General features: G+C 48.3%; 1 protein-coding gene across 4 annotated transcripts in view; it reads left to right on the top strand.

Annotated features, from left to right (window-relative positions):
- The window catches only part of TTC23 (tetratricopeptide repeat domain 23), a 98,509-nt gene that overhangs the window by 65,357 nt on the left and 17,404 nt on the right, over positions 1-15,748 (top strand). For all 4 annotated transcript variants that reach the window (XM_073227193.1, XM_073227192.1, XM_073227191.1 and 1 more), the window contains 2 exons: positions 773-878; positions 12,072-12,199. In XM_073227193.1, the coding sequence (XP_073083294.1) occupies positions 773-878; positions 12,072-12,199 (234 nt within the window). The remainder of the gene's footprint in view (positions 1-772; positions 879-12,071; positions 12,200-15,748) is intronic.

The following is a 15,748-nucleotide window of genomic DNA, read 5'->3' as shown; positions in this document are numbered from 1 at the left end:
AGTTCATAAGTATCTGCTTATTGAATGAATATAAATAAATTACTAATAGCATTTTTAAAATTCCACATGCTGACAGGCAGATGAGTAGTAACTTTATCTTTTACTTACTTATTCATTTAATACCTGTGTTATTTGAAGGAATGAGTTTTTTATTTTATTTGAAAGGATTACTGTTATTTTATATCCATAAGATCATAGGGTTTTGTTTTGTTTTGCTTTGTTTTTTTCTTAAAGAATTTTAAAATGGGCTTTCTTTCTCAAGGAACTGAGCCCTTTCCGGTGCTCGGACAGCTCCACTGGGGCCAGTTTGAAGAGGGCACAGGCGAACAGGCTTGGTGGGTCAGGCACAGGGGAGGGCTCTGGGTTTCTGTGGGTGAGTCTGCTGACCCCACAGGTAGGTCCCCCTTTCTGGGCTGACCAGTGGGCAAGGACTTGCCAACTTTCTCTGCACAACACTAGCACTTTTTAATTCTCGAATCCCCCCACCCCCGCCCTCCTCTGCTGATACTACACTCATAGGAGACGAGACTTAAATGTTCCTTAGTAATAGGCCCTGGCCACAGCATCAAGCCGTCTGGACTCAGTGTCAGGTGCTTTTCTCTTCAGTATGCAATGCTTTTAAAATCCAGCCCTCCAAGAGTTGATTGTGCTTCCACATAAATTGTATTATCCAGCTTGCTAGAAAGTTCCTTGGCTTTCTGCTTATCTCTGCAGGAACAGTTGCTGCTGCCAGGCATATAAACAAATGTGTTTCTTCTTTCTGTGGTGACAGGCCCATCTCATTGTCCTGAGCAAAAACCCTTCTCAAGAGGAGGCAGCGGTCTCTGCACACTTTGCCGCGCGTGCTGCCGTCACTTCTGGGAGACCCGAGCACCACGGTGAGAGAGCCTTCTGTTGGTAGTGGGCACAGCCCGCTCCCTGCCTGCCCTGCGTGCTGCCTTTAGGGTAGCTGAACATGTGGACAGACTGACATAGGCCCTTCAGAGAGCCTCCGGCTTTATCTGCTCCTCCGTCGTTGGACCACTCTTAGTGTCACCAGAGCCCTTTGACTTCTATCCCTGTTCAGCCTTCCTCTAACCTTTTACTTTCAAATACAGTGAGTCTTCATCCATACATAGCTATTAAAAGTGCTAGAGAAGCTGTGCTGGGCTTACAGGGAAATCTGCTCTGCTTTCAAAGGTGATCTATTTTTAAAGATTGTTGTGGAGCTACTGTGGCAACAGATCTGGCCTGCTGAAATGCCAACCTCACAGGACTGAGCTTTCAATCAGGGTGCACTTACAGTTTCAGGATTCCAAAAGGAAGTTGCCATTTATGACTCACATGGGTTTTCTTAGTCCCAAGAATAGGTAGAGACACGAGCTCAGGGAGTTCTTCAATCCACCATCCTGGGCTCAGAGCATACAATATGCCACTGTTGGCAGAGAACATGCATTCTAGTAGCTTTTTTTTTGGTCAAAATATTCAGAAACAGAGTGTAACTCAGAAAGAAGGCCTAGGTGTGTATTCCAAGATGTCTGATAAAAACAATTGTGCATTGCAGTAAAATAAGGTCCAATGTGTCAGCAAGATGAAAATTACTATCTGGAATGCTTGTGGTTAGGGTCCAGGGAGCAAGAGTTACGCTAAGATGAGGAGGCTGGTGGGCGGGAGAAGATGCAGGGAGTGTCTCAGTTAAGTTAACAGCCTGGTCTGCAGAGATCCCTGGACCAGGCAGGGACTCCAGTCCAAGAAAGAGCCGGCTTAAGGGGCACCAGTGTTTATCCCTCTGTCTGTCCTATTTTGCAGACCCCTCTCATCCTGTTCTCCTGGGGCTTTGAGCATCTTTTCAGAGCTAGAGGAGCCTGTGTAGGGACAGAGAGGGCAGGTGACCTTTGTGATCCTCACTCCCTAGAACACTCTACACATAATCAAACTTCAGGACCTTCAAAGAGTCAACATTTTGACCAGCCTATTGGTACCTAAAATTCCTTTAATAGGGGAAAGGAATCTTCCATTCCACAACTATTAATAAGACATTTAAAGTGCAAGTGCATGTTTGATGGAAACCCCTAGAAAAGCAAGAGTCACAAATCTAAATGTCTATAGGAACTAAGTAAGCAATGTGGGTGAAGTGGGTGGTTATTAGAAAACAGCAGCAGCAGGCATAATTATAAATGGCAACTAGCCTTGGCTGTAACATGAAGGAGACGATGTGGAGGAGTGAGGACTGCGGATAGTGGGAGAAGCCTGAACCCTGTCAAAAGTGAGCAGCTGTTGCTCAGCTCCAGCTCATTGCTGTCAGATGGAAGACAGGCTTATATTGGCAGATTAGCTTTTACGAGAGAAGGCAGAAATCTGAAATTTTATGTGGAAACAATTTGTAATCGATGGTAACTAACTCAAGTATGTTTTAGGCTCTATGTGAAGCACACGTGTGAGGGTCTGTCCCCTAACTCCTCGGTGTAACAAGCAGCCCTCAGATCCTTCTTGTTTTCTCAAGGGCTCATGGGTCGAGACAACTGGAGGGGAGTCTATTCTCAAGAGATTACCAAACAGCTGGAGGAGGCTCAGGCCCAAAGACCAAGTTTACCTAGAGGGATTCTGGTTTGCCACCGTCTCACCTAGTGCTCACTCTACGCTCTTAATGAATGTCTGGATTGGGTGGGGACCAAAAGAAATTGTGGCGTAAAATGTTTTTTCCTACAGCTGCAAAATTGGGCCATTCTGCTTTGCATGATTTACAGAATCAGACAATCCAATTATAGATGTATTCTGAATGTTTTCCAGTCTAAATATAGTATTGGTATTGCCTCTCCTGAAAATTGAGAATGGCACTAATACCTACTTGATACAGATAATAAGGTCCATGAGAATTTAATGACTTCATACAGTAATAATGGCTAATACTGGGATGGTTCTAACCACGCTGCATTTATTAACTCAGTTAATCCTCAACAGCGCTTTAAGGTTGGTACAAGCATTTCCAATTTTCAGTTGGAGAAACAAGCATAGAGAAATTTAGGTAATTTCCTCAAGGACTCAATAGCCAGGGAGTGGCCAATTTGAACCTCTTGACCTCCATGTTGTAAGGACTGGCACTGCACATGTCCCTCCCCTCTTAGGCCTGCCGAAGATTCTGTGGTGTTTGGGACAAAGGACACGAGACTAGCAAAGGCAGCGCAGAGACAGGATTGGGGTGCCAGTGGGAAGGGGCCAGTCCAGGAGCATACATTCACTCTCCGCTCACCCTCTGCAACCTAAAAGCCAACTTGCCAGTCAGAATTTGAAATATAGGAGTGTAAGAATGGAAGGATACAAAGAAGACTTCCCACAGGAGCAGGGAGTTCAGATGCAACTAGCCTTCTAGATTAGGGAAGGGGTCACTTCTGTGAGGCCCAGAGGATTTGTTGCTTGGAACATAAGCAACAGAGACCTCAGGGCCTTGAAACCTGCAGGAATCATAGTAAGAATAATATTAACAACAGTGACAACAGTGGCAGCAGTCGAGAGACCCCTGTGTGCAGGTGCTTGTGCTCTCAGGACCATGCTTACTGAATCCTTTGACCAGCTGTGCCTCCTGTTTTACAAACGAGCTGTCACCACCGGCCAGCTCTCCCCACCAGGAAGTTCAGTCAGCCGTATTCTCTCCACTCCTGGCTCTTCCCAAAATGGACAAAGCCCCTGTCAGTCTGCAGGATGCTCCTGAACAAGCTATTCTCTACTAATCAGAAGACCCTTGACATGTCTATCCCCTTGATGCCGGGAGGAAGAAAGTTTACTGAAGCGTTATAGGCGAGTCAAGGCAAAGCGAGGTCAGACGGGCAGCACAACTGTAGGATCGAAGCAGCTGCTTGCAGGGCAGCAACATGAAGCCCTGAACAGGTGCAGAGAGAACACCTCCCTCGCCCTTAAGGCCTCAAACGAACCATCTAAATGGGCATGTCAGAAACAGATAAAAGCAAGGAGAAACCCCACACAATTCCCATGTTACCCTGTTTGAAAGCTGCTGCTATCAGAATCCTTGTTCCCTTGGTGGCAAATGTGGGAAAATGGGCTGGCAGGGCCAGTGTTATGAGATACAGCTTGTTCTGGCTCCTACCAGCAAGTGCCCCATGCAGTGCAGGCTCAGAGGATGTGTCCTGTGTCCTGGGTTACATGCGTGGAACCAGCTTCTCTCAGGAAGCGGGGGTGAGCCGGGCCCCACCCAGCCAGGAGCTGCAGTGGGAGGGGGAAGGTGCATTCCCACTGTGTGTCAAGGTGTCTGGTTTTCTCTCTGCTGTCTCCTCCCTTGGCTGAAGTCCCCACAGTGGGATCTAGAGAAACCCCACCCAGGGCTGAAGTTTCTCCAGGCCTCTGCTGCCTCCAGCAAGAGGAAAGGAAAGGGGAGATTTAGAACTTACCTTTGTCTAACAAGTAAGGAGATCCCCTGGGACCAGATCTGCCTTCCCCTGGGGTGCCAAGGAAGTCAGTGTGCGCAGGGCTCTCAGCTCTGCCCTGCTGTGCAGTACCCTTTTGTGCTGAGTACAATTTTTTTGTTTTGTTTCAAAGAATTGCTAATGAGAAAAATTTCTCATTGGGGGATTCTCCATAGCCTGCTTGCTGAATGCCCATTGACGGTATTGCCGTCTAACAAACAAAAGGCTACTGGCCGAGAAGCCAGTGTGTTTCAGCCTCCATGCTCAAGCTAATCCCTTTGCCCTGGGCCTTCCCTGAATGCCTTATGCAGACAAAACTGCCCTAGAAGTCACGCAGGATTGTGATTGCATAAGGTACTCCCGATTCAGGCTCCTGGAATGTCACTAACCTGAGCCTAGCCAGCTTCCCCAAGCAGCCATAGACAAACTTGGTATTAACAGCTCTTCCAACCCTGCTAAGTGTTCAGGGCACTGGCCTTGTGTTTATAACCCTTCTTCTAAAGGATATTAAAATGAAATGGGCTGAAGCCAAGTACATTTCAGTGTAAGCCTTTGAGAGGCAGAGCTTGCTGAGCACAGGCGGCCTTGTTTGGAAGTGGCCCCATCTGTGGCCTGGGCTCCACCGGGCTGGGGAGCTCTGTGGGGTCCAGAGATGGTGGAACTGAAGGGTCTCTGCCCCGCCGGAGTCCTGGGGCTTGAGGGTGGGGTCCCTGGTGATATGGACCATACTCATGAGCCTGGGGTGCACTCCTGAGATGCAATTCCCTGTGCACAGGTGTGTACACCTCCCCATCCCCCACTTGTCCAGCCCCCATCCACCCCCATTTCACATAGTATACATGAATTATGTCAGTATCTGAAGCTAGGCACTGTATCTCAACAAAGAGTTCCCTTTTTTTACCCAGCGTGACCCTCCTTTTTGTCAGCTCCTCCTTCTGTGGGCTGCCTGTGCAGCTTGCCCAGTGCTGGGCCCTGCTCCACGCTAGCCCATGGCCCTGCCCACTAGGTGGCTGAGGGGCTCCTTGGGCCCTGTGTTCCCAGAGAGACAGAAGTCAGACAGCCTCTGGCATGTATGCATGCTCAGCTCTAGTGGGCGCCTGACACATAGCAGGGCCACCTGAGATTGGGTGCCCTTCACGCCCCCGGCCCTTCTTGGCTGCCTTGCTGCCCCCTTGCCCCACCTCCAGCCCGAGGCCCCCAAGTGAGGCTGGTGGTGCAGTCCCTCTGGTGGAAACAAGTGGAAGCCGCTGCTGGCCTCGTCCACCCACCTTGGTCCCTTCCTCCTCAGCCTTCCCACCCACCTTGAGCCCTGCATGCTCTAAGAGACCCTCCCTCAGCTCCTACCCAGGGCCCATTTCTTATTACAAAACGCCCAGCCAGTCTGAGCCTGGCCTGCCCCTGAGCACCCCAAGCAAAATGTCACTGTCCACGCCTGCTCTGTGCTCAACAGGCCAGGGGAGAAAGGGGGAGATGCAGAAAATGAATCCAGAAAGGAAAAGAAGCCCCTTGCTCTGTTCCCACCAAGTAGGATGCCCCCCTAGAACCCTGGGAAGCCACTGTAAGCCACATCCCATCTGGAGTATTGGGGTCCAGTGTGTGTCCAGGGACACCCTGTGAGTTAAAGGGAAAGCAAGGCCTATACGGAGATCAGGCACTGCCTGCTTAGCCACACTCCAGAACCAGAGAGCGAGTGTCATTGTGGGCACCCCATCCCTGGAGGTCCAGGGAGCCAGAAGCCCTGGAAGATGGTCAGGTGGGGGCTGCAGGGCGTGGTCTCTTCCTCACCCTGAGGCCGTGCTGTTGGTCTTTCTTCACAGAGGGACAACCTAGGGCAGAGCTGAACCCACATGAGGCTCTGCTTGCAATCTGCCTCTCATCTTGTGTCCAAGCACAATGTCTGCAGCTTTGTTCCTCTCCCAGGGAGGGTGAAGTGCATGTGCTCTATGATAACCATCTTTATGAGGCTCCAGGTTTTCACTTTTGTGCTGGCTAATAATTCCTATTCAGAAATTTCTCAGAAAAACCTGTTATTTGTACCCTGACTTGGCTTCAAAAAGGATTTTAGGGCAGCTTCCTGGTAGGGAGGACCTTTGACGCAGGCAGATCTCCGTGGTGCCTGAGTGCTTGGTGCCAGGCATGTGCAGGCACTTCAGATATGCTGTCCTGGGTGAGCCTCAGCCCGCCCCCACCGTCCTGGTCGCCTCACTCTGCTGGTGCAAACCTGCTCCCAGAGATGGCCGTGGGTTTCATGGGACCACACGGCTGGTGAGCCACGTGGCTGCAGCTCCCAGAAGCAGTCCAGGCCCTGTAAAAGCATTCCTCCTGAAGAGGGCCTGCGGTGTGGACCACTGAGGATGCTACCAGGAGGAGAGAGCCTGTCCTGGGCTTCGTATGTCCTCAGGCTACCCTCCTGGGCCACCACCCGCCTCTCCTGCCCACCCCAGGCCAGCACGGTGCTTCAGGGCAGCTGCCTGTGCAGAGCCCACGCGGCAGCTCCCAGCAGGGCCTAAATGGGCTCAGTCTGTTTGCTGGGTTGATGGCGCTTCTCTGGGTTAATGCCAGGCGGGGATTTGAGAGTTTCCATTTTCAAATTCCCTGGTGTCCATAATACTGTTGCAGTTGGTAGAGTGCAGACTATTTCCCAAGACTGTTACAAAAGGTAGTTGTCACATGGTACAAGCGGGCCTCCCTCTTAATGAAAGTTGTCCTCACTGTTCCAGCTCTTGCCTTAGGACAGCCTCAAGATAATGAGCCCAGGGTTACTGGAATTCATTTTAATTAAAAGCCTCCTGACCTCCAGTGTGTCAAATCATAACCCTGCATTCCTCTTGCTCTTTGAATGAAGGCTTGTTTTCTTTTGCCTGTGAATGAACATACAGAACGCTGTCTGACAGGGCCTCTGGGGACGTTACGCTTCCCTGCCCACCGGGCCACACTTCCTCCCTCGCTCTAACTCACAGACAGTCTAAACATTCCATTGGAGTGAGAATGGGGAAGACGAATGGCCTTGCAACACCTGTGCCACCAGGGCTCGGATTTACAAGCTCAGTCATGCCCCTGTGCTTTAGAAAATGACCTCATCTTCTGCCAAAGCCACCAGTGTCAGGTTGCAGAGGATTCTAGAAGCTTTTAGTTAGGATGGCCATGTGTAAGAGTGCTGAAACTGCTGACTCTTTGTGACCCCACACCCAGCTTCAGGGCACAAGGTCCATGCTGCGAGGTGACACCCCACCCTGCTGTGACCTACTGTTGCTCTGGAAATCCTGTTGTCACTTGTCTCCAGTGGACCTCCTAGGGGATGCCCGCCTTCAGGAGAAGAGACTCTTCTTATTAGGGAGCCACTCCTTAGCTGTAGTAATAGGACACATTTGCTCTCCACTCAAAGACCAATCATATGGCTCATAGTTCAGAAAGCTAATTTGGGGGGTGTGGAGAGGTAAGGGAATAAGTCAGGGTCTTGCAGTAAAGGAGTTTTCCTATGTCCAAGGTAAAGATAAAAGTGGTTTCATATTTATAGACAGAGAAGGCACACACAGTGAATTCCCTAGACCTTCTGGTCCCAAGCTCTAGGCTGTTCTGATATACGAGGGTCCTGACATGATGCCTGACATGTAGTCAATTTATATGTGACAACAGCTCTCAAAGACCCCCCCACCCAGTCTGACATCCACACCTCTGCTCTGACTAGGGACTCTGCAGGAATGGAAAGGGGAAAACTGGACTTTTAAAGAAACTGAGGACTCTGAAGTGGACTCACTGCATTTGTCACACTGCCTTAGTTTAAGTAATAAATTCCTTCCTCCCTCCCCTCCCTTCCTTCCTCCCTCACTTCCCCTCCCTCTTTCCAGTATGTGCTAACAAGCATCCTCTGGAAAATATGAACGAACAGGTCTCCCTGAGTTAGAAGTCAGGAGCCACTTACGCCCTAGTATAAGTTAGGCCAAGCAGCCTCCTGTCTCCCAGCATCCCTGCGAGAGCAGCTACACTAAGAGAAAAGAGCGTGTGGCCCTCAGGTCTCGGGGACCAGCCTAAATGGGGTGCCTTTGGGGGCAGTTGGTCAGCATGTGGCCTCCACGGGAAGGAATACTAGATCATTACAGGAAAGGGGCCAGAAAGGTATGAAGTGCGTTTGTGTCCGTTCTGTCTGACGGATGGGCTCCTGGCCCAGGAAGGAGAGGGAAATGTTTTTGCTCTCCCCGTCCAACTGAGCATGGCACCTCTGGGCTGCCAAAACCCAGTATTTATCCGTTCAGCCAGCTTCTTCCTATGCCCTTCACATCTGCTGGTCTTTACTAAGGGCTCATTTCCAGAGGGACAAGGCTGAGAGACTCTATTCTTAAAAAAAAAGACTCGGTTACCTTCTTTGGTTAATTCCCAATTAGACAGAAAATTAATGTATCAAGAGTGTTCTATTCCTGAATATCCCCATTAATTTTTAAGTATGAAATGTTCATCTCTGTAATGCTTTTAGAATAAAAAAAATGCCATATTGTCCCCACATTTGCTGTCATCAGATTATCAGAGTAGCCCAAGTTAATACTTGATTTGAACACTGAATCTGTAATGTGTTCTCCCTGAGTTAGCTCCAAGTAAGGAGATGTAACATTTTCCATCTGATAGAACTTTGTTCTACTTAAGAGAATATTTTGAGTAATTCTCTGGAAATCTATCTGCATGTCTGGCAGTGGACAGACCCCCATTGAAAGAGTGGAGAAGGGGACTCCAGTTCAATCAACTTTTGTCTAGCTACAAATTCCAGAAACAACCTCACTCAGACCTCTCTAGAAGGCAGCACCTCTCAGCAGAATTCCTGCTTCTGTCTGCTAACTGCCTAGATTCCAAGCAAAGTAAATCTTACGGAGAAACAAAATTTACTTGAGACCTATGTTCCTTTAGGTTCCCTAGATTTGGCAGACAGTTTCCCAAGTACTGACTAATCTCCTTGCTAAAAACAGATCACATGGTGTGTACTTGACTCATTTCTCCAGACCCTACATTCTCATTGTGAATCTCAGATGTGTCCTCAGAGCCCGTGAGGCATGCAGGGCTGGGTACCAGTTTCCTGCATACCCAGTTTCCTGTGCTTCTTGGCCTCTCTGTTTACATAGTGTTCCCATCCTCTTGATGTCATCTCTGCTTCCAGAGTACCTAGGATGGGTGGTCCTAGGAAGCAGGCCCATAATTACAATTCTCAAAACTGTCCCTATAGTTAAAATGGTTACAATTTATTGAGCACTGATGAGGTGTTAGGCATATCATCAGGTATTTGTAGGCATTAACCCATTTGCTCCTTACAACAACCCTATGAGGGGGGCACTAGTATCATGTCCCCGTTCTCGGGTGAGGAAACTGAGCCCACCGTGTGAGTCACCCAGCCGGAAGGCGGCAGAGCCGGAACCTGAATGCAGGCAGCCTGCCCGCCCTCCCACTCCCTCCGCCGCCTCAGGAACCACGCTCAGCCCAGGCCAGCCCGGTTCTTACTCCTCGTAAGTTCCGTGGTCACGGCGGCTTCTTCGGCATTCGCATCACAGTATGAGAAACATGAATCCAAGGGCTGATGCTTTGGGAAAGATATTAAAATAAATAAAAACACTTACTGGCCCAATCAGGAAAATAGGGAGAAAGCACAAATACAAAATTAGAGTTGATCAAGGGTAAATAACCCAATATAAGGGAAATCTAAAGGAGCAAAAGATAATGTTTTATCTTTTTGCTCATATGTATTTGCACCACAGAGTACACATACAATTTCCAAATGGAAATGTCAAGTAGACTACTGTACATGTCTGATAGGATACACTGGTCCTGTGTCACCATGAGATCATCCCTCTCTCAATCAGGAGCCTCAGTGGTAGTCTCACATTCCCGGGGGAAGAAAACATCACCCTTTCCTCTACTAGAGCAGGGGTCCCAAACTTACAGCCTGTGGGCCAAAGCTAGCTCACTATTCATTTGGTAATAAAGTTTTCTTGGCACACGGTCAGGCTCACTCATTTCTATATCATCTCTGGCTGCCTTCATGTTGCAACAGCAGAGTTAATAGTTGCAACAAGAGACCATATGGCCCCAAGAGCCTAAAATATTTACCATCTGGTCCTTCGCAGAATAAGTTTGCTGACCCCTAAATGAAGCCCTGTACTTCTTTCATTTTCAGACTAGTTTCTATGTTAATTTCTTGGTTCAGAATTTCCAAACCAAGTAGATGATGCAAATTCAGACCTCACATGTGCATGCCCTACGTGTGGCGTCCCAGTTTCTTTCAGATATTATTTCTCTAGCCAAGGATGGTCTCTGGAGGGACAGTGCTGAGGTCTCACCTTGGACCAGGGCAATCGCTCTTACCTCCATTTTAGGTATTCCTGACACTATTAATTTTCCTTTGCTGCATAACAAATTACAGTTGCTTACCCACCCACTTATTAACTCACAGTTCTGCAGTCTGAAGTCTGGCACAGTAAGACTGGCTTCTCTGTTTAGACTAAAATCAAGTTGTCCGCCAGCTACATTCTCATTTGGACCTTTTCCAAGCTATTCCTATTACTAGCAGAATTCAGTTCCTTGTGATTGTAGGACCAAAGTCCCCATTTTCTTGCTGGCTGTTGGCCGGGGACCTCTTTCTGCTTCTAGTGGCCTCTCTTGGTTCCCTCCATCTCAGCAATGGAGAGTCTACTTCTGTCAAATCTCTCTCACTCTTTGAATCTCTCTGCCTGCCTTTTCTCCCATCCGCTGAAGAAGAATCTGCTTTTAAAGGGCACATGTGATTAGCCCTTTTTAAATCTTGCTTTCATGAAGTCAACCGTGCCGTATAAATAACCTCATCACAGGACTAATATTCACAAGTCCTACCCATAATCGAAGGGTGAGGGTCATTTGGGGTCATCCTAGATTTCTGCCTTCACACTGGCTTTTTGCAGGCAGCCACTGTATCTTTCCACCACCTACAGGCCTCAGGCCTCATCTCCAGTCCTGCTCAGGCTTATAAAATCCCAGCCTTACAGAATATACCTTTTTTCCAACACCCGTGTGGACCATTCAGTTTCAGCTCCCACCCACTCACTGCTCTGGCTTTCAGTTCCTTCTTCATTTTTCCATAACTGAGCTTTTTCCCTTCTTGCTTTCAAGATTGGCATATATTTTTAAATATTTTGTTATATTGTAACCAATGTGTTTAAGTGTTTGGAGTGGTTGGGTTTCTTCCTTCAGCAGCATATCAGCCATATTTTCCTGAATTTTAATGTTATAAAACTATGTTCCAAGACTACAATCAGAGTGCATCAAAGTAAGTGCATCCTTGGAGCCCTAACCTCAGTGAGTAGCAAGCCGAGTTATAGGAAGAATTACAAGTTCATCAACTGGAAAGCATACCTATGGGTTCAGGTCTGGGGGAAAATTTCCCCATTTGCATTAACTTTTCTTACTGTTTCCCTAGGAGAGCTCAGGTGTATGAAAACCCAAGAAACTAAATTGCCACATCCTTCTGAAATCTCATCTTTTCTGATAAAACAGGCAGACTAATAGGCAAACGACAGTTTCCTTCACTGGGTTCTTTTGTCCAAATACTTTATAAAATATTAAATACCTCCAAAGAGTGCACACCACTAAAAGCATATTTATTGTTTCCATTTCAAATCTGCAAGCAGTTTTCAAAGTTGCTGTTATGATGCTTTTCTTCAGATGTGGCTGAGCAGCATTTTCAAGAGAGCATGTCTAATCTTAAGGATGCTGAAGGGATGGGAAAAGCCAAATTTCTTTCCATTCAGGATGATTATTGCCATTTTCTACAAGTCACTGGACAAAAAGAGGTGAGTTTGGACCACAGCTGACCAGTTACTTACATGGGAGGCCCGTATAAATATCCAGCGGGCTGCTCCTTCACTCTGAAGTCCTCCATTAAGCATCTGCTAGGAGCCAGGCATGGGCCAGGCTCCACGGGAATGGGGATTCATAAGGCCAGGTGGCCCCTCTAGGGCAGCTCCCAGTACTCGCTCTTGGGGAACAACAACTGCTTATGAGAATGTAGATGCCATGTCCACCCACAAAGGGTCCTAAAGGACTAGAAACCTTGAGAACCAGTGAGCAGACCCTGCTTATCACAGCCTGCAGTTCTGGCTGGGTTAGAGGGTGGCAGTTAATAAGTCTAATTCCTCACTCCTTATTTGAGTGATAGGTAAATTTTACATATCCAATAAGAACTACAGAAGTTACAGATCACTGTCCATTGACCCACACCGACATGCTTTCCATGGCTTGTAAACATGGAACAAGACCCAGAGTTTATACTCATTGGTCACTAAACACTTGGGAATTTATTCCATGCAAAACTCAACAGTTACCAGAAAGCTACATGCTAAGGTTTGATTTATGTAGACAGGTAGATGTTTTTTCAACTTTTCAAGGCAAATCTTTGAAATGAAAAGCTTCTTATGTTGTCTGCTGTTCTGTGGACCTCCCCCTCACCAGCTCTCTCCTCTTTCAACCCACGTGAGCTTAAGGAATATAGGTTTTCAGTCTGGACACACCCATCTTCCGCAGGCCAAGGTCCATAGTAACCATAACAAATAGAGTTTCCATATTTTTCTGAATCACCCAACAAGTAGACAGGGGCCTTCCAAGGATCTCAGGTTCTAGAATACCTCTAGGGTTTTGTGGGGAGTGCTCGGGTGAGAAGCCTCAGTGGCGGGGTAGTCTGCCCCCTTCCTGCCTCTCCCTGTAGCTTATCAGTCCGAATATTCCTCGAATCCATCTGTTGCTGCCGTCCCCACCTCGGTCAGCCATCAGCTCCTGCCTAGACCACACTTTCAAACTGCAGTCCCCCAGCTTCTGTTCCCAGTCCTGCCCTTTTCTAGTCCATTCTGAATAAGAAGCCATGGTGAACTTTTCAAAAGGCACAGCTCATCAGTGAACCCACATTTATAAAATACTCCAAAAGTGGCTTCTCAGTGCTCATAAACAGAATCCTGTGTGGCCCCCAATACCTTGCATGCTCTGGATTCTGCTGACAAAGGCTCCTCCTCACTGACCTCCTGGCTAATGTGGATCCCTCCTGCAGGACCCCAGCTTGCCTGATACCTCTCCCCACTCTTCATTAGACTCTCCCTATCATTCTGCATCATAGCATCCTTTTGACCTAAGTGTAGTATAGTAACAATGCAATAATAAAATAATACATGGAGTAAGTATATGTGTGGATGTTTACTGTCTTCCCCCCACTAGACCAAATTCCATGAGAGCAGGGACCTTCTTGCTCCTCGTGAGGAGCAATGAGAATATGGGTGGATGCATGCTTGGCTGGGGGCCACCTGGTGGTTCTGGCTACCACAGGGCATGCCCCCTCCTGCCCATTCCTGTCTGGCTTCCTGTCTTGGTGTCCATTGCCACCGATGTTAGGCCTCACTGCCTTTCCCAAGTCACCCAGATCAGTGGTGTTGACCTAGAGATGCATCTTGCCTCCCTTGGAGATTTTGGCAAACTGGCTCTTTTCATGCAAAGGCCGCTGCCAGCCCTCCCAGGGTCCTTGTAAGAACAGAAGTTGCCCCTTCGATGGGCGCAGCCTGTGCCAGAGCACATTGCTTGATGAGCAGACCACAGGCCAGGCCTGAGCCCTCCTCCCTCTGCTCCCCTGCGCATGGCACAGCCCGTCCATCCGAATGTAGCCGCCCTGCCCAGTGCCCACTCTGGGTGGTAGACCTTTCACCCTGGGCTCCGGCAGGAGCTGGCTGACAAGGGCTGGCTGACAAGGACAGCCCCAGGCACGAGCACAGGGCTCTTCTCACACCGCCCGGTTCTGGTCACAGCCTACACATGGGCTGGAACACTGTGCCAGCAGGAAGGTGATCTGTGGGGAAGAAAATGCCTTTGAGGTAAAATGTAAGTGAAGGTCACCCTGCTGCAGGTTAAGAGACTGTGTGAGTTGATCTCTTAGATGTGCCGCTCTCCTGCTCAAGAACCTTCTCTGACTTCTTTCCCAAAAGAAAATCCAAACTCTTCAGACTAGCACAATGGCCCTCCGCTGCCAGCCCAGCCAGGAACCCTGCCTCACCCGCCTCTGCTCCCATTATTTTCTCTGCTGCAAATTAGTTCGCTCGCTGGCCCTCAGTGTGCCGTGTGCTTCTCCCACCTCCCACCTGTGATCCCTAAGTCCTATTTCTTCTCTTCTTCTTTTTTTTTTGCTATTTTTTGAGAGTTTTGGGGTGATCCCAGCCCACCTAAGTCCTATTTCTTCTCTTCTTCTTTTTTTTTTGCTATTTTTTGAGAGTTTCCGAGCCTCTTTCTAGTACCTTTTCCACCATCGGAGTGCTTTGGGCTGCATCAAAGTCAGATCCACCCTCAGCATGAGCACTCTGCATCTCCCCGTTCCTACCTCGCGATTCACTAGTCTTTCCAAGCGGTCTTCTGCAGGCCGTTCCAGGTGATTTTCTCCCATAGTTACTCACCTTTTTAACTCGGGGGAAATTATCTTGACTTATAGATTAGACCTGGGTTCTTGAGATTTGTTTTCTAAAGTTGTGGACCAACCATGCATCTGGCAGAGTAATGGGCCAAGGTGTCTCCCTCTGATCTCTCTGCAACTTGGTTTCATTTATGATGATGATGGTGGTATCTACTCATTCTCACGAAGTCTTAGGAAGGTGTATCTGACAGCCAGAGAGCAGCGCCCTGCAATAGCGCCAGGGCTCAGTAACTGGCAGCTGTGATTATTACCATCACAATTAGGCCCTCAGTGTACCATGGGCTTCTCCCTCCTCACACCCCTGCTCCCGGTTCCCCATGCCTTCCCAGCCCACCTCAAACCTGTGTATTCTTCACTCCTCTCCACTCAGCTTTTCTGATTCTCAGAGGTTGACACAGTCTGTTTTCTCTAAACCTATGTGGCATCTCTTCCATTGCCATCTCGACATGCCATTCAAGTTCATGCACATCCATCTCCAGTTTCCCCAGTCAGGCTATAAATGGCCTTGAACACTTCATTTAGAAAAAGGACTCTGGCTCTTCTTTCCATCATTGGCGCCTCAAAGCCTGGCAACCAAGTTCCACAGAAACGCTGCCAAATCCAACCCTTGCACCATGCTAAGTCCTTCCTCAAAGACAGTGGGAGGGGGTGCACTCTGAAGGATGGGGATGGGCTTTAGCATTAATCACATCCCTCACATATAAAGGTGGGTCATATACTTCCCAATTTACAGTTTCTCTGCCCGAGCAGTGATTCATCCTCCCACCTAAGAAAAGATGTATCAGGAGATCCATCAGGAGAAATGTGGGAGATGGACATGCAGGATTTTCCCTTTGTACGTCTTGGTGTCTGTCTGAAGAGATTAATATCTGAAGAGATTGGTTTCTGACCAACTCATGTT

This window comes from Manis javanica, chromosome 18 (assembly GCF_040802235.1).
Source record: "Manis javanica isolate MJ-LG chromosome 18, MJ_LKY, whole genome shotgun sequence".
NCBI classification, from domain to species: domain Eukaryota; kingdom Metazoa; phylum Chordata; class Mammalia; order Pholidota; family Manidae; genus Manis; species Manis javanica.
Note: the sequence above shows the minus strand (reverse complement) of the source record. Positions and strands in the feature narration are given on the sequence as shown.